Source organism: Pipistrellus hanaki (assembly GCF_964339955.1).
Source record: "Pipistrellus hanaki genome assembly, chromosome: 1".
In the NCBI taxonomy this organism is placed as follows: Eukaryota; Metazoa; Chordata; class Mammalia; order Chiroptera; family Vespertilionidae; genus Pipistrellus; species Pipistrellus hanaki.
This window is the reverse complement of record NC_140503.1, coordinates 1,427,587-1,449,200: the sequence shown is the minus strand read 5'-3', so window position 1 is coordinate 1,449,200 and position 21,614 is coordinate 1,427,587. Positions and strand designations below refer to the sequence as shown.

General features: G+C 66.2%; 1 protein-coding gene and 1 long non-coding RNA gene across 2 annotated transcripts in view; one reads left to right on the top strand and one right to left on the bottom strand.

Annotated features, from left to right (window-relative positions):
• Positions 1-3,194: 3,194 nt before the first annotated feature.
• LOC311628908 overlaps positions 3,195-21,614 on the top strand; it is a 40,353-nt gene continuing 21,933 nt past the window's right edge. Inside the window, exon 1 of the long non-coding RNA XR_014796107.1 lies at positions 3,195-3,382. This is a non-coding gene — a long non-coding RNA (uncharacterized lncRNA). The remainder of the gene's footprint in view (positions 3,383-21,614) is intronic.
• ZBTB42 (zinc finger and BTB domain containing 42) lies at positions 16,429-18,072 on the bottom strand. Its single transcript, XM_084861614.1, has one exon. It carries the CDS (start codon positions 17,686-17,688, stop codon positions 16,459-16,461), a length of 1,230 nt encoding a protein of 409 aa, XP_084717740.1. The 5' UTR covers positions 17,689-18,072; the 3' UTR covers positions 16,429-16,458.

Sequence of the window (21,614 nt, the reverse complement as noted above, 5' to 3'; positions counted from 1 at the left end):
GGCGTCGCCCTGGGCCAGGCCCTGGGGAGACCTGAGTGTGAGCCCCACCTGTGGGGGGAGTGGGTCCTGGGCGGGGGCCTGCGGGCTCACGAGGAAGACCTGCGGGGGGCGGAGGGGGGTGGGGGGGACCCAGACTGCTGGGTGGGGGGCGCGGGGGTGGAGGGAGGGCAGGGGGGGCCTGCACCAGGTGACCCAGGAGTTTGGACCCCATTCCAAGGACCCGGGAAGGAGTGTGACGTGGAGGCCTGCAGGGAGCGGGGCGCGGGGGCGCTCCGGGCGGGGAGGCTGGGGGGAGCACTGGGAGGGGGGGCAGGGGAGCGGTCAGGTGTCTGGCCAGAGGCCAGGAGAGGGAGGGGCCAGGCTGGGTATTCCTAGTCTGCCCCCAGACCTCAGGGTAGCCCCACCCGCCACTCCCACTGGCTTCCCGGTGCGTCAGAAGTGGGGGTGGGGGTGGGGGTGGGGGTGGGGGTGTCCCCAGCTCTGGCCCAGCTCGGGGATGGCCTGATCTCTCCCGCAGGCCCGGGACAGCCCCACCCGGGACTCTCAGCGCCTGTCCACGTGGCAAATGGCCCTGCAAAGAAGCTGTTTTCTTTCTTTGCAACTTCCAGCTGCCAGGACCCAACCTTCCTCCCGGGGAAGGCGGGGGGGGGGGGGGGGGGGGGGGGGGGGGGCAGGGCGGTGCCCAGTGGCCACCTGCACCCCCTGCTGTCGTGGGAACCCGGAGAGCAGGTGTGCAGGGACCAGGCTCAGGGCTGGGCCCAGAGGGATGGAGAGGGCTGAGGCCGGGCCTGTTTGGGGGTTCAGCATGGAGCCCGGGGGCAGGTGCGGGGGTACTTGGAGCCACAGGGAGGGGGGTAGTAAGGAGGAGGCAGATCCAGCCGGGAACCTGCAGGGGAGACGGAGGAGGAGTGAGGCCACAGCCCCCGCCCCCCAAACTGGCCCACAGATTGCACACCACCCAGTGAGGAACACGGATGGTCTCATAGCCACGGGAGCGAGTCTGAAGTCCAGACGGGAACGAACGGTGCTGACACAACATAAGATCGAATGTGAACTGTGATTGAAAACAAAGAGCCCGTGTGGCTCAGCGGACAGAGCGTCAGCCTGGGGACTGAAGGTCTCGGTCAAAGGATACCTCAGTTGCAGGCCCCATTTCCGGCCCAGTTGGGATGTGTGCAGGAGGCAACCAGTTGATGTCTCCCTCATCAATGTTTCTCCCCTCTTCCCCCCTCCCTCCCCACTTTCTCTAAAAATCAGTGGAGCTCTGCAGGTGTGGCTCAGTGCTTGAGCATTGACCTATGAACCAGGAGGCCATGGTTTAATTCGGGCCATGCAGGGCACATGCCCAGGTTGTGGGCATGATCTCCAGTAGGGGGCGTGCAGGAGGCAGGATTTCAGTGACTCTCATCATTGATGTTTCTATCTCTCCCTCTTCCTTTCTAAAAAATCAACAAAAATACATTAAAAAATAGGAATCAATGGGAAAATATCCTCTGGTGAGGATGAAGGAAAAGAAAAAGTAAAAATAAAGACCAAATAGCCATGCTCCTGCCCCTCTGCTCCTAGCTCAATGCCCCCTCCCCCCGCCTCCATTCTCCCCCTTCATACCTCAGCGCCCCCCCAGGCCTCAGCACCCCCCAGGCCTTGGCACCCCCCCAGGCCTCCCCCCCCCCCCACACACACACACATACTTCTAATAGCCCGCTCTTTCAGCTGCCAGAGGGAGCATGGCCAGGCTCAGAGCTGAGTGTAGGCCCCACTTTTTTTTAATTTTCTTCCCAGATTTCAGAGAGGAAAGGAGAGGGAGAGAGAGAGAAACATCAATGATGAAAGAGAGCCATGGACCAGCTGCTCCTGCTCCCCCCGCACTGGGGAGGAGCCCAGGTGTGTGCCCTGACTGGAACCCGGGACCCTTCAGTCCGCAGGCGGCGCTCTGTCTGCCAGGCTGGGCGGGTCTGCAAAAGCCCCACCAACGCCTGTGAGCCACTGAGCTCACCGTTACCCAGCAAAGCGCCTCTTATTTCCGTCCGCAGACGAACGGTCTGTTTCACGTCTCAGGCTTATTTTACACGAGAGGCTGGGAGCACCGAACTCGTGCACGGGTGGCGTCCCTCAGCCAGACGGAGACCCAGGCCTATCCGGGTCTCCCGCCCAGTCTCAGGGCGGATCAGAACCAGCCCGCTGAGAGGAGGGTCTGTGGGGAGGTTGGCTGTGGGAGCACACTGACCACCAGGGGGCAGCTCCTGCATTGAACGTCTGCCCCCTGGTGGTCAGTGGGTAGTATAGCGACCAATTGCAATAGTTGCTTAGGCTTTTATACATTTAGATATATAGATTGTTAACACTGCTTTAATGTCCTCTGTGACATAGTTTTTGTCTAGTTAGAAAATTTTATTATTTTTTAAATACATTTTATTGGTTTTTACAGAGAATAAAGGAGAGGGATAGAGAGCTAGAAACATCGATGAGAAACATCCATCCATTCAAACATGCCCTTGACCAGAATCGAACCTGAGACCCTTCAGTCGGCAGGCCAACACTCTATCCACTGAGCCAAACCAGTTTCAGCCTAGTTAGAAAATTTTAATAAGTCAGCAAATGTTCTAAATGTGTTACAGCTGCATTTATAGATATTGTTATATTGGAACCATCTTCTTATAAATATATATTTTATTGATTTTTCACAGAGAGGAAGAGAGAGGGAGAGAGAGTTAGAAACATCGATGAGAGAGAATCATCGATCAGCTGCCTCTTGCACACCCCCTACTGGGGATGCGCCCGCAACCAAGGTACATGCCCTTGACCAGAATCGAACCCGGGACCTTTCAGTCCACAGGCCGATGCTCTATCCACTGAGCCAAACCAGTCCCGGCATGGAACCATCTTCTTAAAAAATATATTTTTATTGACTTCAGAGAGGGAGGGAGAGGGAGAGAGATAGAAACATCAAAGATGAAAATCATTGACCAGCTATCTCCTCTGCTCACCCCCTTCTGGGGATCAAGGACATGTGCCCTGACCAAAAATTGAACCCGGGACCCTTCAGTCCGCAGGCTGACGCTCTATCCCCTGAGTCACGCCGGCCAGGGCTGCAGAGACCACTGTGAGTCCCCGGGGCGCGCCGGCCAGGCCCGGGTTGCTCTCCGTCCACACCCGCTGGGTCTGCTCTGCCCGTCCAGGCGGCGCCTGCATCTGGGCGGCAAGTTGCACAGGCCTCACGGTGCCCAGTGCTGGCGGACCCGCGTGGGCCACAGGTGGATGCGCCTCCGTGGTCGGCGGGAGCCGCAGCGCCGATCCTCCGTGGACGTCTCTCCGGAGGCGATGGAGGAACCACGCGCCCAGCACACGGGGCCGTGGGCCGGCTGTCCGCACCGGAGGGAGTGTCCTGCGGTTTTTCTTAATTTATTTCATCTAGTCCTCCGGCGTGGAGCCCGCAGGTCACGGCCGAGCAGAAGCTCTAGAATCAGCGCCCTGTGCGGGGATGGCGCGGCAGGAGGGGGGCCCTCGGCCGGGGCCCGCTGGTGCTGCCAGAGGGGCTGTGTCCAGGCCAGACACGCTACTCAGTGGTCAGCGAACCACGGCTCACGAGCCACATGCGGCTCTTCGGCCCCTTGAGCGTGGCTCTTCCACGAAAAATACCACGGCCTGGGCGAGTCTGTGTTGAAGAAGCGTCGTTAGAAGTTTAAGTTTAAAAAATGTGGCTCTCCGAAGAAGTTTCCATTGTTGTCCTGTTGGTACTTGGCTCTGTGGACTAATGAGTTTGCTGACCACTGGGGTAACTTATCCTCCCCTCCCTTTCACACACATTCTCTCTCTCTTTTAAATATACTTTTATTGATTTCAGAGAGAATGGGAGATGAAGAGAGAGATAGAAACATCAATGATGATAGGGAATCATTGATTGGCTGCCTCCTGGGGACTGAGTCCGAAACCCAGGCATGTGCCCTTGCCCAGAATCAAACCTGGTACCCCTCAGTCCGCAGGCTGACACTGTGCACAGAGCCAGACCAGCGAGGGCTCTCTCTCTCCTTTAATTTTTAAATATATTGTTGAAAGTATTACAGATGTCTCCCCCACACACACAGACACGCACTCTTAAAATCAATGGGAAAATTACCCTCAAGTGAGGATGAACAAAAACATAACAGTAATAAAAATAAAATGTTGGCCGGTGGTTAGAAGGAAGAGAGGCAATTAGGAAGCGGTTTCCACCTACAGTCCCCCGACAAGGATGGGCTGTTCGGAGTGAGGCCGGCGGGGTGCTGGAGGAGGGAGGGGGGTGCAGGCCCCCGCCCCCCACAGCAGGAAGACTCAGCATGTAAAGGGGTCCGGCCCGGCCCGGCCCGCGGCTCCGTGGCTGAGCGTCACCCATGAACCAGAAGGTCCCGGTTCCGGTCCAGTCAGGGCACAGGCCCCATCCCCGGTGAGGGGCGTGCAGGAGGCGGTGATCCATGGTTCTCTCTCATCACTGACGTTTCTCGCCCTCTCCCTTCCTTTCTGACATAAAAATATTTGAGAGAGAGAGAGAGAGAGAGAGAGAGAGAGAGAGATCAGCTCTCTCCCAGCCCAGCTCCCCGTGGAAATCCCAGCAGCCTCCCCCGCCCCCGCCCCCCAGCAGGAAGGCGCCCCCAGATCCACAGGGAGCTGGCGGGGAGGATGGAGGAGGCGCCTCTCCCCTCACTCCCACCCCAGGTCTCTCCAGTGACTCTGAGAGGGAGAGGGGGCATGGATGGGGGGACACAGGGCGCCTCCCGCCGGCGGGCTCCGGGGCGCAGGCCCGGGACAGGGGCTCCGGTACAGACCCGCCCAGGCGGTGCAGGGGCCTGGGGGGACGGGGACCCGCTGGGAGCGCTAACCCCTGGGCTTCCTCCGCAGAGCCCGGCGGCTGTCCACCCGCCTCCCCGGCGCCGGACGCTGGGAGCGAGCCTCAGACCCACAGCGGCCTGTGCCCCCGCCCCATCCCTCAGCCGCCTGGCTGCGCCCCACACCCAGCACCTCAGGCTGCCGGTCCGCCTCTGCCCAGGGGCCCCGGGCCGCAGCCTCCCGGCGGCACCTGCACCCCAGTGGCCGCTGTCTGCAGGCTGGCGGGACATGGGCCAGCTGGGCCCGGGCGGCTGCTTCCTCCTCCGGGTCCCCACGCGGCTTCTGCTGCAGCCCCACCACGCATGCCCCGTGCACCTGCTCCCCGCCCTGCCTGCCTCCACCCCATCCTCCACCCCCTATTCTCCCCCCATCCTCTGCCCCCATCCTCCACCCCCCAGCCTCCCCCCCCAGCCTCCCCACCCAGCCTCCACCCCCAGCCTCCACCTGCCCTGTCCCCTGGAGGCCCCTCCCTCTGGGGGTGAGCCCCTGTGCCCTCTGCAGGCCCCCCACCCTGTAGTCCCAGCTCCGGCCGACACAGGGCCCGGATGTGCAGGCATCGGAAGGGGCTAGAAGCTCAAAGAGTTCATGGAATTGTTTCCATTTTCTATTTTTTAATTGATTTTAGAGAGGGGGGGGGGAGGAAGAGATAGACATCAATCAGTTGCCTCCCATACACACCCCAACCGCGGCCAAACCCAAACCCATAACCTGGCGTGCGCCCTGACCGGGAGTCAAACCGCTGACCTTCCGGCGCCCAGGGTGACGCTCAGCCCATGGAGCCCGGCCGGGCGTCTCTGCTGAGCCACGTTCAGGCCACTTTGTGCCCAGCCCTGGGCCCGGCACCCTGGCCGGCTGGGGACGGAGACTAGGACAGAGATGCAGCAGTGCAGCCCTCAGCCCCAGCCGCTGCCCCCACCCCGTCCCAGGCCCATCCTCACCCCCGCTCCCCCGCCCCTGGCCCTCCTCCACACCCCTCACAGCCTCCTGGACCACCCAGCCCGCTCCCTAACACTGCCCGCCCCCCACTCTGCAAAAACGCCCCCGCAGGGTGACCTCTGTTCTCTGCCACCCTGGGCTCTGACCACCAAGGTTCCTGGCACCCTGTCCTGGCTGCTACCCTAAGAGCCCCCCTTTCAGAAACACCGGGGAGTGGGCACAGCTCCGAGGTGGCACAGCTCCGAGGCGGCTGAGGCCGGTGCAGGGCCCTGGGCACGTCAGACCCCTTGTCCCACAGGATCTGGGGCACCTCCCTGCTGGGGTGACGCAGAAGGCAAACCGTGTCCTCTGGCCGCCAACACTGCGCCCCACAAGGCCAGGCCTCTCCCTGCCTGTCTCCCCCACACACACCCCGTCCCAACGAGGGCAGGGGGGCAGGTGGCAGGGGAGGGGGGGACTGTGCCCTGGTTGCTAGGCAGGTCTGATGCCTCCTGCCAGGGCAGGGAGGGTCTGGGCCAGGGTTCCGTGTCTCTTCAGATGAGGGCGCCTCACTAGCAGGTCCCACACCAAGGCCTCCGGTCACTGTCCCCCGCCGGCCTCCCACTCACCAGATGCTGCTGCCCAGCGAGCTGGTCCCTGGCTGCTGGGCTCATCTGGGGAGGGGTCTGCAGCAAGGACCACAGTGGGCATCTTCCTCTCACCCATTCTTTTAAAATATATATATATTATTATTATTAAATTTTTACAGAGAGGAAGGGAGAGGGATAGAGAGTTAGAAACATCGATGAGAGAGAATCATCCATCAGCTGCCTCTTGCACACCCCCTACCAGGGATGTGCCCACAACCAAGGTACATGCCCTTGACCGGAATCGAATCCAGGACCCTTCAGTCCACAGGCTGACGCTCTATCCACTGAGCCAAACCGGTTTCGGCTAAAAAAATATTTTTATTGATTTCAGAGGAAGAGAGATAGAAAGAACAATGAGAGAGAATCATGGATCGGCTGCCTCCTGCACGCCCCTCACTGGGGATCCAGCTGGTGACATGGGCATGTGCCCCAACCCCTGACCTCCCGGTCCATAGGTCCAGGCTCAACTACGGGCCCACGGCCAGCTCTCTCCCGTTCTTTATTAGTATTATTAAAAATATATATTTTTATTTTTTACAGAGAGGAAGGGAGAGGGACAGAGAACCAGAAACATTGATGAGAAACATCAACCAGCCGCTTCCCACACCTCCCCCGCCCACCCCCCCCACCCCCCGCCAACCCGGGATGTGCCCGCAACCAAGTCACATGCCCCCGATGGAATCAAACCTGGAACCGCCCAGTCTGCAAGCCGACGCCCTACCCACTGAGCCAAACCGGTTTCGGCTCTCTCCGTTCTTTTTTAATTTTTATTTTATTGATTTTTCACGGAGAGGAAGGGAGAGGGAGAGTTAGGAACACGATGAGGAACACCGTCAGCTGCCTCCCGCTCTCCCGCTCTGAAGTCAGAAGCCCAGGTGCCCGGGGCGTTGCTCCCACTGGGCGGGGCCCTTCCTGCTCCTCCGGCTCAGGCTGCGGGTGGTGCCGGGTCCTGGGCTGCACCATGGCACCTGCGTCTCTGTCCGAGTCTCAAATCCCTCCCAGGGGTGTGTCCGGCTCCCTCTCCTGTCACCGGGCGAACCGGACCGAGGCCACCTAACCCCTCCTCCGCCCCATCAGGTCTCTGCCTAGGACTCGCGCAGCAGCGTGGGGGCCGAGGGGGGCAATCCAGCACAGACCCCCCTCAGCCCCTTTAAGCAGCACTGGTCCCCCACGGAGCCGGGAATGGCTCAGGCATCAGGCTGCGCTTCCGGGAACAGTGCCAGCCCCCCGCCAGCCGGGAGCTGTCTCTGCAGCAGCAGGGGCTGCCTCTCCGGGAGGGTGCTGCCCTGAAGGGGGGCAGGTCCCACACCCAGCGGGCGGCAGGCACACGGCTGCGCTGGGCGAGGGGTGCGGGCCAGCGTCGCCCTTCTGACTGCTGAGGGGGAAGCAGGACTCCCCGGTGGGCGCCATGGAGAGGCAGGCGGGAGAGCCGAGACGCTGGGCGGCCGCGTCCTTAGGCTCCCTCCCTCCCCCACTCCCGCCCCCCCCCCAACACCCGGGACTCAGTGTGCTGCTGCCGGGGCACAGGGGGTGGCTCTGGCCAGTGAGCTGTGGCCATAGCCGACTGGGAGCGTCTGGGAATTTTCTCTCCGCGCGGAAAGAGACGGCCCGCCTGCTGGCTCCTGCTGAGCCTCCACTTATGAGGTCACGGTTGGATTCTCATTCAGGGCACAGGCCCGGCTGTGGGCTCCATCCCCAGGGAGGGGCGCGCAGGAGGCAGCGATCCATGACTCTGTCTCATGATTGATGTTCCTCTCTCTCTCCCTCTTTCTTCCTCTCTGAAAGCAATAAAAATATATTTTAAAATATTTTAAAGAAATAGATACCTGTCACTACCCTTCCCCCAGCCCGGAGCAGGGGTGGCAACCTCCGTGGCCAGGAGAAAAGGACGGTGGCCCCACACCCCCAAACCCCACACCCGGCCGCTCTCACAGACATGCGCCTCCAGGCTCCTTTCTGGGGAGAAAACAAACCCATCAACTGGCTCCGGGGACCCCTCCCCCACTGCATCTGCCAGAACGGCTGCTGCTCCAGGCCAAAGTTCTCCCAGATACACTAGCCCAGCGTTTTTCAACCGCTGTTCCACGGCACACTAGTGTGCCGCGAGATGTTGCCTGGTGTGCCGTAGGTGCAGACAAGACAAGAATTTTATAATTTTTCACTATTTTGTTTACTTAATATTTCATAATAAAGTAATTATAAAATACTTTCTTTGTGTTTATTTGATTCCTATTCAAGAGAATTACTTTATATATAGTCAATATAGGCACAGAGTTAAATTTTTTTAACATTTTCTAATGGTGGTGTGCCTCGTGATTTTTTTCATGAAACAAGTGTGCCTTTGCCCAAAAAAGGTTGAAAAACACTGCACTAGCCACCCACCCATCCATCCATCCATCCATCCATCCATCCGTCCATCCGTCTTCCCATCCATCTGATAGATCCTCCCTTCCTCCAGTTGATGGACAGACGTAAACCCCACCTGCGGCCAGACATTCCTGAGCTCTGAACCACCCATCAGCACCTGCCAAACACCCTAAGCCCCCCCTCCCACCATTCCTAAGTCCCTAGGTCCCTAATCACCAATCAGCATGTGCTGAGTGCCCTAAGCCCCGTCCCTTCTCCTCCCTCCCTTAAAGGTGCTTGTACCCTGGCGCTCGCTCTCTTCCACCCCGCTCTGTGGAAGCAGCCGGCAGGGGTACCCTTCCCTCCAATAAAGCCTGTGTGTGCCCTGCCATCCCGGTATCCAGCTATCTTCTCTATTTAATCTATCACCATCCACCCGCCCACCCGCACTAGAGCTAAGGAAGCCGTTAGCTGCTCTATCTAGCAGGTCCATGCAGCTGCGCTTGCCCTGAAGAAGGGGTGGTGGAGAGCAGGAGGCAGAGCCGATGGGGGCGGGGGGAAGGGGTCCGTCCTGGAGTCGCCTCCAGAAAGTGGCTTCCTGTGGGAAGCAGGCACCGGGACATGCTGCTTTTTGTTTTTTAAAAAACAATGTTTTTACTGATTTTTTGAGAGAAGAGGGGAGAGGGGGTGAAGAGGAACATCATCAACCAGCTGCCTCCGCCCCATGTCAAAACTGAGGTCCGGGCCCTGGACCAGAACCGAACCGGGACCCTTCAGTCGAGGGCTGACCCTCTATCCACTGAGTCAGGCTGGCTGGGAAGTGCAGGCCCAGGGCAGGGGTTCCCTCCAGGGGCGCCGTGCTGGGCCTGAGGAGTCAGACTCCCCTGCGCCCGCTGCCTCCAGCACCCTCCGTGCCCCCGCTGCACCGCCTTCCCGCCCAGGCCCAGTGGAGCCCGGTGGGACCAAACCAAGTCTCCCCGCTGGGCCTGAGCGGTCAGCAGACGTGCGGACACTGGCGGCGGTGGGATCCGGGCAGCGCCCCCTGAGGCCGGGCTGGCGGGCAGCAGGAGCCTGGGGCATAAGGACAGGCCTTAGCGCACCGTCCGGACTCGGGTCCCTCCGCCTCGGTGCCGCCGCCGTGCCCTGGTCACCCCGCCCCCGCCGCCCCCGCCGCCCCCGGCCCCTCCGGCCAGGCTCCGGGCGGAGCGGGGCCTCTGGCCCAGGAGGTCCCGGCACAGGCCGGCTGCGGCTCCATCCAACTCTCCCCACAAGATCCTCTCTCAGGACGGATGTTCTCTCTCTCTACCCCCTTCCTCTGAAATCAATAAGAACAAATAACTCCTCGGAGCGCCCCTGTCCACGCCTCCAACAGGAAGTGACAGCGCCGGGCGCCGCTGGACACGCACACGGACAGGTCCGCCCTCCGCGCCACCGCCCGGGGGAGGCCAGCAGGTGGCCCGGCGGGGAGGCAGCGCCGCGGGCCGGGAGCGACCCGGGCTCCTCCAGCGGCTCCCCCGGGGCGGGCGGCCCCGGACCGACAGCGGCCGCACAGCAGCGCCGCGGAGGCCTCCGCAGGGGACCGCCCGCCCCGCACCCAAGCGGAACCCGAGGCCCCGGCTCGCGTTCCCCGGGGGCACTTCCCAAGGCGGCCCGCGCGCCTCTGCCCCACGTGACCGAGGAGCGCGCCGGAGGGAGCAGTGCGCATGCGCCGCTGGCAGGCGACTTCCGGGAGAGCTGCGGGCTGAGCAGGGCAGGCCTCCCCGCCGCCAGAGGGCGCCCTCTGTCCACAGCCGGACCTGCGGCACTTGCCTTTTTTTTTTAATTCATTCTTTCTTAAATAAATAATAAAATGTTTTCATTGATTTGAGAGAGGAAGGGAGAGGGAGAAATAGAAACATCAATGACGAGAGAGAATCATGGATCGGCTGCCTCCTGCCCGTCCCACTGGAGATGGAGCCCTCCGCGCCACCGGGTTCATAGGTCGAGGCTCACCTGCGCGCTGAGCCTCACCTGCCGCTGATTTGCGGGCACTTTCCATAGCAGCCGCCCCACCCCCATCCCCACCCCGGCCCCGGGGCTGCAAACTCCAGAGCCCCAGGCGTGTGTGTGTGTGTGTGTGTGTGTGTGTGGTGGGGGGGGGGGCATGAAAGGGGAGCCCGCGGCCCAGGACAGCGCCTGCAGGTGGGGTGCAGGTGGAGAGAAGCCGGGAGGGGAGGGCTGGCTGGAAGCAGTAGTCCCCCCAGCAAAGCGCTGCTGAGAAGTGGGGGGCAGGGATGGAGGTGATGACGGGAGAGCCCTTGGGATCCGGCAGCCTGCGGGCGGCCGGCTTCGGGAGCAGCTTGGGGGGGAAGCTGTGGCAGAGATGGACAGCGGAGAGGAAGAGAAGAGAGAGAAACATCTGTGATGCCAGAGAATCATGGGTCTGCTGCCTCCTGCGCCCCCACACTGGGGGTCCAGCCGGAACTGGGCCTGTGCCCCCGCTGGGAATCGAACCTGTGACCTCCTGGTTCCTAGAGGCTCAGCCACGGAGCCAGCCTGGGCACAGCCTCCCCCCTGGAGCTGGAGGAGCCGGCTCCCGAGTTCACCTGGAAAATGCGAGAAGCACAAACAGCCAAGGAGGCGGGAAAAGAGGAGGGTTCGAGGCCAGCCCTGCGGGGACCAGACGTGTGCTGAGGCCCAGGCGGTGCCCGTGTGGCCTGGCCCCGAGGGAGGAGGGGACTGAGCCTGAAGGAGAAGTCTGACCACACACAGGGGCTGTGACCGAGGGCCGCTCTCCGGCAGCCACGGGGAGAAGGTGCTGCTCGTCCGAAGGAGGAACACGTTAGATCCCTCGCGGGACCACAGCCAGGGTCAGCGAATGGCGAGAAGCAGAACTGCTGGAGAACGCGAGAAAGGAAGGCGGCCTTTACCACGGGATGGAAATGCCCAGCAGGAAAGAGTTGGCAAAAGACACGAGCAAGAGTCAAACCCAGACAAAACCCCAGGGACCCATGGGCACAGGAAAAGCCACCCGCCTTCCCTCGCAGGAAGGGAAGCGCACATTAAAATGACACTGCAGGCCTGGCTGGTGTGGCTCAGTGGGCAGAGCACCCGCCGCCTGCGGACTGAAGGGTCCCAGGTTTGATTCCGGCCAAGGGCACAGGCCCAGATTGTGGGCTCCATCCCCATAGGGGGCGTGCAGGAGGCAGCCGATCCATGATTTGCTCTCGTCATTAATGTTTCTATCTCTCTCCCCCTCCCTTCCTCTCTGATATCAATAAAAAATATATATATATGTATGTATTTTTTTTTTAAAGATACTTGAAAAGTATTTTCCCCTGGAGGAATACTTGCAAGTCGGTGCACTTGGGAGCACCAGTCAAGGGCTTAGAACGAAGATGACCCTGGCAGAGCTGTACCTGCCGGTGTCCTTCCCGCCCTCTGCTCGGGGCACACCGCGGTGGGCACAGTGGGCACGGGTGCAGGGAGGTACGGGGAGCGGCGGGCAGCTGCCGGGGCAGCGTTGGCACGAAGACGCCGTACACAGCTCCCCCCGTGCCGAAGGGCGCGGGATCAAGGTCATCGGCTGTCGGCTGCTGACGGCAGCAGAAGCTGGAGCCACCAGGCGACCGTCCCCCAGGAGATGGCGAGCTGGGCGGGCCGAGGCGCAGCTGCCTCCGGTCCGGGAAGGGAGTGTCTGTGTGCGGGCGGGAAGGTCTCTAACCGCCTTTTACCGGAAAGAAAGCGGCGTGCGGAACGTGCCCACGAATGCCCCCTCCTCTCGTTGCCAGTCCTCACCCGAGGATCTTTCTCCGACCATTGTTATTATTATTTTTAGAGAGAGAATAGGAGGGAGGAGCAGAGTGAAACATGGATGTGAGTGAGACATGTTGGTTAGTTGTCTCCTGCACATGTCTCCCCCCACCCTCCCACCCCGGCTCCGACCAGGGCAGGGGACCCAGGCTACCGCCAAGGTACATGCCCTTGACTGGAATCGAACCCAGACCCTGCAGTCCACAGGCGGACGCTCCATCCGCTGAGCCACACGGGCTGGGGCGGCCTGCCACCTTCCAGGGGTGGCAGTGGGGGAGGCGTTTGCTTGTAGTCACAGCAGGAGACCCTGGGAAATGGCCACACAATGCACAGCCGGGCGACCGAAGGCAGGGGCGCCCTGGGCGGGCGCAGGGCAGAGAGCGTTCCCTGTGCGCCTTTCCACGGGGAAGAATACGGAGAAAACGCAGTGCCGGGGAAAGACAGAGAATTCGCACGGATGGGCTCTGCCCAGTGTGGCTCAGTGGATAGAGCGTTGGCCTGTGGTCCCAGGCCGATGCTCTAACCACTGAGCAAACCAGCTAGGCCACATCCTTTCATACTAACCTGTGGTCTGAGAGGTAACTCTCTCCGCGTCCTGTGAGCCGCTCCGGCCAATTAGTCAAACCCAGGAAGGGGTCACAGAGCCGCCCCCCTCAGCCGCCCCCTGGCTGTGCGGCTGGCGTGGGGTCGGAGGGTGGTCCTGTCCGGCTGAGCCCCGGCCTGTGGGCTCAGGCGCCGTCCCTGGGCGCGTGTCCGAGTGGAGCGGAGTTGGAGGCCACTGGGTGGGTGCAGAATGGCTTGCTGGGTGCGTGGACCCCCCCACACACACCTGCACATACACACATGCCTGCATGCACTCACACCTACACGCATGCACACACACAACTGTATGCGCGCGCACACACACAGACACAGACACACACACGCCTGCATGCACACATGAGGGGGAGCTGGGCCGAGCCTGAACCACGAGCCGGGGTGCCTGCCGGAGGCCTGGGAGCGGGTTCTCTTCAACCAGCTTCTGCTCACGTTGCAGAAAAGAAAATCCTGTGAGTCCAATCCGGGAGGTGAGTCGGGGCTCCCTCCCAGCCCTGCCCCCCTCCCCCCTGCCCCCACCCTCTCTGGGGTCCACGCGGTGTGGGGGGGCGGGTGTGCCCCCGCTCAGCCTGGCTGGCCTCTGCACTGCCTTCTGTCCACAGCCAGCCCCCGCCCCCACAGCTGCCCTGCCCTCCAGCCAGCTGCCCGGCTCCTGCAGCCACTGCTCGCTCTGCCCGGCCTGTTCCCTTCGCAGTGGCTGCCACCTCTGTGCCCCCCCTGGGTGGGGTGGCTTTGGGGCCCCTTCTGCCGACTGAGCTTTCTCTGTGGGCTCTTTCTGACTGCCCCGCAGGGCCCCAGCCCCGGGAGGGCCAGGTGTGAGTGCCAGGGCCTGTGCCCACTCAGCCAGGCAGCCTCAGTTTACCAGGCAACCAAGGGGTCCTCCATGGAAGGTGCTCAGAGGCTCCCCTGCCCCAGAGTGGGGCTCCAGCCCTGAGCTGAGTGGGCACAGCTGGGCAGAGCTGGGCAGCTGGGATGGGGGCCCGGAAGCCCCTCTCCGAGTCAGCCCCTCCCCTCCAGGGGCCCCTTCCCGCCCTCCTCCCCTCCAGGTTGGTATGACAACAGCCTCCTCCCAGTTCGGACCAACTGGGACCGGGCAGGGCCTCCCTGCAGGACAGTGGCTCCAAGGAGCAGGGGGTGCGGGAGGGAGGGGCCGGCACCACCCCCAGGGGAAGGTCCGCCTTTAGGGTCAGGACCAGGAGGCCTCGGAGGCTGGTCCACGAATCAGGGGCCTCCAGCACCCACGCAGCTAGGCCTGGCGACCTCGGGGGACCCCTGCCCTTGGCACCAGGCCTGGGCTGGGACACACGTGAGGGGTCTGCCCCCCTGCCCCTCTCCGGCCCCTGCAGGTCCGGCCGGCCCATAGGAAAAGGGGCCCAAACCCAAGCCTCTGAGGACCCCCCAACCAAGGCAGCCGGGAGACAAGTGAGGTGCAGGAGGGGGAGGGAGAAGGAGGCGGGGGGGGGGGGCAGAGGGCAGGAGTGTGATGCTTCTGGAGGGGAGCTCAGGTCCAGGGACCAGGCCCCTCAGCAAGGCCCAGCCCCCAGGGCAGGGAGCCACCCAGGCCTCCAGGCAGGATCCAGCGGCCACCTGCCCCCAACACAACTGCCTCCCAGGGCACCCAGCCCAGGCTCAGGGCGGGCCGGACAGCCTGGGCGAGGGGCCAGCAGTCTGCAGCCCAGCCGAGCCCACGCCCCCGGGTACCCGCCCCCACACACTGCAAACGCACACACCCCTCCCGGGGTCATCGGAGGTCTCCACGGTGGGCTTTATTGACACGGTCGCCACAGACAAGGACGGACGCGGAGATAGGATGGACGCGCAGACAGGCGTGTGTGCAGCCAAACCTCCCGCCAGCGGGTGCCCGGCCCCTCCGGGGTAACCCCACAGCAGGTGCCACCCCAGACACGCCTGCACACGCCTCCACCGCACTCCCACACGCCAGCGTCTTACACATAGATACAAACACAGCTCATCGTCACAGTGAGGGCAGCAGGGGACCGGGGGCCAGGGCTGACCCTCAGGGCCCTTCTCGCCCAGAAAGCAGCTTTCTCCCACGGGAACCCGGGAACCAGGCCCCGCCCCTCCCCAGCCGCCTCGCTGCTGGCGGGCTAACATGACCACACACACGTACACACACATGTACACCCCATACGTGTGCACCGTCCCCACACACACAGGGGGACCGGGTCACGGAGCACGTCACACCCGTGGGCACACACTGGCCTTTCTGCAGGGGAGGGGCTGGGCAGGGCGGTCACCCCGTCCCTGGTCCCCGCCGCTAGGCGTCAGCGGAGGCCAGCACACGGGGAGCCATAGGGGGACCACACGGGGTGCCACACGGGCGCCGGGCCGGCAGGGGGACGGGCTCTGTCGAGACCGGGAAGACGAATAAATAGGAGGGAGAATAACTTAGAGCTGCTGGCTGTGGGCTGTGCCCCCCACGTCCACCCCAGCAGCATGGCCCGCGGCCCGGGAACCGGAGTCCAGGCGGCTCCACCGCCCGCTTGACCGGAGCCTGGGGCTGCAGCCGCCACGGCCAGGGTCCCAGCAGCAGCAGGTGCTCCGCCAGCAGGCGGGCAGGGAGGGAGGGCGGCCTCAGGCAGCCGCAGACACAGCATCGTCTACGGGGGTGGGGGCTGGGACCCGCCACTCTCTGTGCTCTGGAAGTGACCAGCCTCTGGGGGTGAGCAGGTGGCCCAGCGGCGGCCGCCGGGAGGCCAGGCCCTGGACCCTGTGCTCCAGTGGGAAGAGGCACGGCCCGCAGGGGCCTCGCTGGCAGCTTCTGTAATGGGCATCCTTCGCCAAGTGGGGTCCGATGCACAAGGGCCCCCTAAGGAGGCCAGGGGGGACCCCAAGGCAGGGCACATGGACTGCCCCACGTGAGGTGCCCGGGCCAGTTCGGGGTGGGGGGCTTGTGACACCCCCAGACCTGGAAGGAGAGGAGCCAGTGTCGCAGACAGGGTACCAGGTGGGCGCAGGGGGCAGCCTCGGGGCCCTTACACAGCACCCAGCGCTGCCCAGGCCCGCGGCGGCGGTTCACAGCGGCGGTCACAGCAGGCCCGCGGCGGCTGGAGCAGTCACGGCGGCGGTCACGGCAGGTCCGCGGTGGCCAGGTCAGGGCGGCGGTCACAGCGGCGGTCACAGCAGGCCCGCGGCGGCTGGAGCAGTCACGGCGGCCCGGTCACGGCAGGCCCGGGGCGGCTGGAGCAGTCACGGCGGCCCGGTCACGGCAGGCCCGCAGCGGTCAGGTGAGCGCGGCGGCCAGGTCATGGCGGCGGTCACAGCGGCCGGAGCATCACGGCAGGCCGCCGTGGAACTTGCGCACGTGGCGGTACAGGTCCCCGGACTGCGTGAAGCGGCGCGCGCACGTGCGGCAGGCGTGCGGCTTCTCGCGCGTGTGCACCACGGCGTGGCGGCGCAGGTTGTGCGCGTACTGGAAGCGCTTGCCGCACTGGCCGCACGCGAACGGCTTCTCGCCCGAGTGCGTGCGCTCGTGGCGCCGGAGCGTGTAGGCGCAGGAGAAGGCCTTCCCGCAGAGCGCGCAGGTGGGCGCCGCGCCGGGCGCGGGCCGGGCGTCCCGCTCGCGGAAGTGGGCGCTCAGGTGCCGCTGCAGCGCGTGGGCGCCGGGGAGGGGCTGGCCGCACAGCGGGCAGGTGCCGGGGCGGCCGCCGGGCGCGTCCCCCGCGGCCTCCCGCTCCGGCCCCGGGCCGCCCAGCCCCGCGGGCAGCGGCTCCAGGCCCCCCGCCAGGCGCCGGGCTGCAGGGACGCGGGGGGACTGCGGGGGGCCGGGGGCGCTCAGGGGTCCCACGCCGTCCGGCCCCGACGACGCCGGGGAGTCCTGCTGGCCCCCCACCAGGGGCCCGGCTCCCCGCTGCCTCGGGCCGCAGGGCGAGGCCTGGAGGACCGCAGGGCGGCCGGACTCCCGCCTCCGGCCGGGCTTCAGCGACAGGTCCAGGGCGCGGTCCGGCTCCCCCGGGGCCTGCCAGGGAGGGGGCCCGCGCGCCCCCGGGGGGAGGGCGGCCCTGAGCGCGGTCCCGGGGAGCCGGGGCTTGGGGGCGGCGGCGCGAAGCTCGGGGGTCCCGGCGGGCAGGGGCCAGGGCGGCGGGCGCGCGGGCTCCGCGGCGGGCGCGGGGGTCCCCGGGGGCGGCGGGGGCGGGGGCGCGCGGGCCTGGCCCCGGAGGCGGCCCCGGCAGGCGCTGACCACGTCGTCCATGTGCAGGTAGCGGGCGGCGGCCAGCACGTCCTCGACGGGCAGCCCGCGCAGGTCCAGGCGACCCTCGTACATGAAGTCCAGCAGCCGCGCGAAGGCGGGCGCCGTGACGCCGCCGCCGAGCCGCACGTGGCGGCCGCCGGCCGGCCGGTCGCGGAGGCAGAGGCGGAAGTGGGCGCTGCAGGCGGCCAGCACGGCGCGGTGCGCGGGGAAGCGCGCGGCGCCCACCTGCACGGTGCAGTCGCACAGGAAGCCCAGCGCGCGCTGCTGCCTCAGGCGGCCCAGCAGCCGCCCGCCGTGGCCCGGGAACTCCATGCGGCCGCCCGCATCCCCTGGACGGACGGCCGGCCGCCGTGAGCGCCAGGCGGCCCCGGCCCCGGCCCCGCGCGCCCACCTCCCTCCCCGGCCGGCCGCGGGCAGAGGGGCGCGCCCCGCCCCCGGAGCCGCCCGGCAGGAAAAACTCCACCGAAAGTCACCAGGAGCCGCTGCCCGCGGGGGGCGGGTCCGGCGCGGGCGGAGGGGCACAGCCGCGGACCCGCACGCGTCCCCGCCGGGGCGCCCCTAACTTCCCTCCGGGCAGCTGCCGCCGCTCCCCCGACGCGGAGTCCGCGCGCCGTCGCCGCCCGGTCCGCGCCTCCAGCTGCCGCCAGATGCCGCCGCCGCCGCCGCCGCCGCCGCCGCCGCCGCCGCCGCCGCCGCCGCCGCCGCCGCCGCCGCCGCCGCCGCCGCCGCCGCCGCCGCCGCCGCCGCGGGCCCCATTTAAGGCGGCGCGGCCTGGGGAGCGGGGGGGCGGGCGGGGCGGACGGAGCCGGCGCCCGCCCCCCGCGCTCCCCTCGCCGTTTGGAGCGCCCTCCCCGCCCCGCGCCCGCCCGCGCCCCGCGCCCGCCCGCGCCCCGCGCCCGCCCGCGCCGCGCGCCCGCCCGCGCCGCGCGCCCGCCCGCGCCGCGCGCCCTCCCCGGCGGCCCGGAGCGCGGGGCTGGGGCAGGGCCCGGCGGGGAGGGCGCGGGGCGGGCGGGGCGCCCTCCAACTTGGCCGGCCGGCCCCGCCCGCCCCGGAGAGAGCGAAACTCGGGCGGGGCTGGAGGGGGCGGGCCGCGCGGCTTCCCGGAGCGGAGCCGCTGAGGTCACCTCGCCGCCCCTGCCCTGCGCCCCGCCCGCCCGGCCGGCCCGCGTGCCGCCCGCTGGGCGCTGGGTGGGAGGCGGTGCGGGGTGCGGCGGGGAGGGGTCTCTCGCGATACTTGCCGGCTCCCTCTCGGCGCCCCCCTCCCGCCCGATGGGTCCCCACCGCGCCCGTCTGCTCAGAGACCCCTCGGAGGACCCGCCCTCCCGTGGACTCCGGCCTCCTGCCGCCTCCGGGGAGCCGGCTGTGGGATGGAGGCCGGGGCGCGGAGGGGGTAGTACATTTGGAAAAGCTGACACCCCTGCAGTTGAGAGTCCCTGTGTAAATGAAATGAAACGGAACCCTCTGCAAAGCCCAAGCGGGATTGGACCTGGGAGTCAGAACCCGGGCCTGCTGCTCTCGCAGGGACCCAGCTCGTGGCCAGGGGAGCTGTGTGCCCAGGCCTGGGGCAGGGCGCATCCCAGCAGAGGGGGGCGGGGAGCCGATGGCCCTGGACCCAGCGCAGGTGGGGAGGTGTCTGAGGACCCCGAGCTCCAGGTACAAGAGCTGGAGGTGTGAGGGGGCACCCAGTCCTGCGCCCAGAGAAACAAACACGGTTTGGAGGTGACCTCACTCCGGGGCTGGGGAGTGTTCCCCCATCACCACCCGGGCGTGAGCTCAGGGGCTGCCCACAGCTCAGCCCCACCACCTCCTCGGGGGAGATGCTCAGGGTGTTACACCCCTCGGGGGCAGTAGGTGGAGAGCCCATGGCCACTTGGCAGGCAGCAAATGGCTGCACCAGGTTTCGGACCGAAGGCTCCTGCTGAACCCCCACCTGCACCTCCCAGATACAGGGGGGGGCCAGGTACAGGGGGGCCCAGGTACAGGGGGGCCCAGATACAGGGGGGGCAGGGAGGTGGGCAGGAGTGGGGTAGGAAAGAGGCCTGGAGTGGGGCGGGGGTGGAGCAGGGGGACCCTTGCTGCCAGGCTTGCTGGGCAGAGCAGGGGCATCCGGGAGCCGGGAGAGCCGCCTGGAGCCGGGCCTTGGTCGGGGGGCCGGTCAGAGGCCCCGGGACCACCGCGAGGATCACAGTCTGGGAAGGAAAAGCACTTTTTACATGAAAAGCATGAGCCCTTGTTCGCCAGAAGCTCACACCCGCCTGGACATCCTTCATTCTCCCCCCTAAACCCGCAGCGTCGGCTTGGCCCCCCCGTGGCCCCATCCACATCGGGGAGCCTCCCCGAAGGGGGCCAGCCCACTGCCCCGCCGCCCCCCGTCCCAGCGCCTGCAGGGGAGCGGAGTTCAAGTCCGTCCGAGCGACCCAGAGGGGCCGCCCCCGGGTCTGGCCTCCCAACCTCCACGTGACCTTTAGCTTCCCTGACCTCCAGGTCCTGGGCACAGCCGCGGGACCGGGCCTTCCCTGGCCACTCGGGCTCCTCCCCAGAGCCCTCCCCGGGGCCCCCCATCCATCCTGCCTGCAGCAGTGGGCACCCCAGCTCAGCCCCCTGCCCACGCCCAGCTTCCCACCTCCAGAGCCCGGTGTGCGGGGTGTCCATGCGGGGACGGCTCCTGGCACCCAGTGGGGCCGCAGTCACCCCTGGAGAATGAGTGCGTCCTGGCGCCTCCATCTCATCTCCGATGCTCTGTGGTGCCCACCTGCCACCGTGCTCCCCTGGCTTGGTCCCGAGCCCTGGGAGGCAGGAGGGGGGCCAGCCACTCGGGGCACTAGGTGGGGCGAGGCCCGGGGCGGGCAGAGCGCCTCACCTGGCTGGACAGAGTGCTCCCAGGGCCCCTGGCAGAGCCGAGGGGCCCGGAGGGGTGTGCAGGCCAGGACACCGCCAGCAGGAGCTGGAGACCAGCCCGGGGGGGATGGGCTAGAGGAGGGACGCAGGGAGAGGGCCTGGCCTCTGCAGTCACCAGGTCTGAGCTAAGCCCTCTGGCCTCGAGACGCTGTCCCGGCAGCCCCCAGATGGCAGCCGGGCTGCGGGTCCCACGGCTCTCGATGCCGGCCTGCCCGGCAAGGTCTCTGGCGCCGATGACAGGAGGCAGCAGTGGTGCGGGCAGTGCCGCCCCGGTGGGTGCCGCGGGCCAGGCGGCCATCTGGCCGGGAGCGGCCCTGGGCCCCGCCCCGCAGCTGCTGCGGAGACCAGGGGCCGGTCGAGGCCAGGAGCCCGCGCGGGCGAGGCGGCAGCTGCGGTGACAGGGCCGGCGTCGCCGCTCCCGGGCGAGCAGGCAGCGCTTTTGTTGGGAACATCTGGCCAAGGGACCTGAGCGGCTGCCGAGTGGCCGGCCGGCGACAGGCTGGGCCGCCCCACCTCCTGTCTGGGGCAGGAAGGGGGTCCTGGGCGGAGGCCCAGGGGGTGGGGGTGGGGGCTGGCCCTGTCCACAGGGTGCCCGGCATGGGGCAGGCTCACAGGGGTGCGGACAGGACGGGGCGTGGCCCCCAGTGGGATGTGGGGCTCAGAGGGTCCAGTGAGTGAGCCAGGGCACCTGGGCCACCTCTGCAGCCTCCTGGCCAGGATGCTAGTCCTCCCATCGGCCGCAGGCCCCACGTCTTCCACGAGAGGGCGCCCTCCGGGCCCCCAGGCCACTGGCTGCCACCCCTGCCCAGTCTCTTGGCCTCTGCCTCCCCCTGCCCTCTCCAAGCGGGGGATGAAACCCCTCCGGGGAGAGTGTGGGTGGGAGGGACCATCCCGGGTCCCCAGGAAGGTCTGCGGGGTGAGGGATGGACAGAGTCGGACGTTTGTGGGGTGACCTCAGGCCAGGCTTCTCGCTGGGCCTCTGGAGGCAGGGCGCTGCCTGGGGGCACACAGTCACGCTGGGAAAGCCGCATGGATGGGGTGCGGCCAGGGGGGCCGGCGGGACAGCCTGAGGGACCTGGGAGTCCCCTTGCCCAGGAGTGTGTGTCCGCCAGCAGGAGAGACAGTGCCCCCCCCACCCCCCACCCAGCGTCCGGCTGTCCGTCCTTCTGTCCGTCCGGAGGCTGAGATTGAGCCTGTTTCCTCTGTGGGAGGGGGGTCGTGGGACTGCCCCTGCCCCTGATGACGTGTCTACACCCCACGCTGAACTCTGACCCTTGAGGAACAAAAGGCCCCCTCCCCCAGCACACACCCCTGGGAGAGAACGTGGTCTGCCTCCTGCA

Coding starts and splice junctions, on each gene's coding strand:
- ZBTB42 (XM_084861614.1), bottom strand. CDS start 17,688: ATGGAGTTCCCGGGCCACGGCGGGCGGCTGCTGGGCCGCCTGAGGCAG.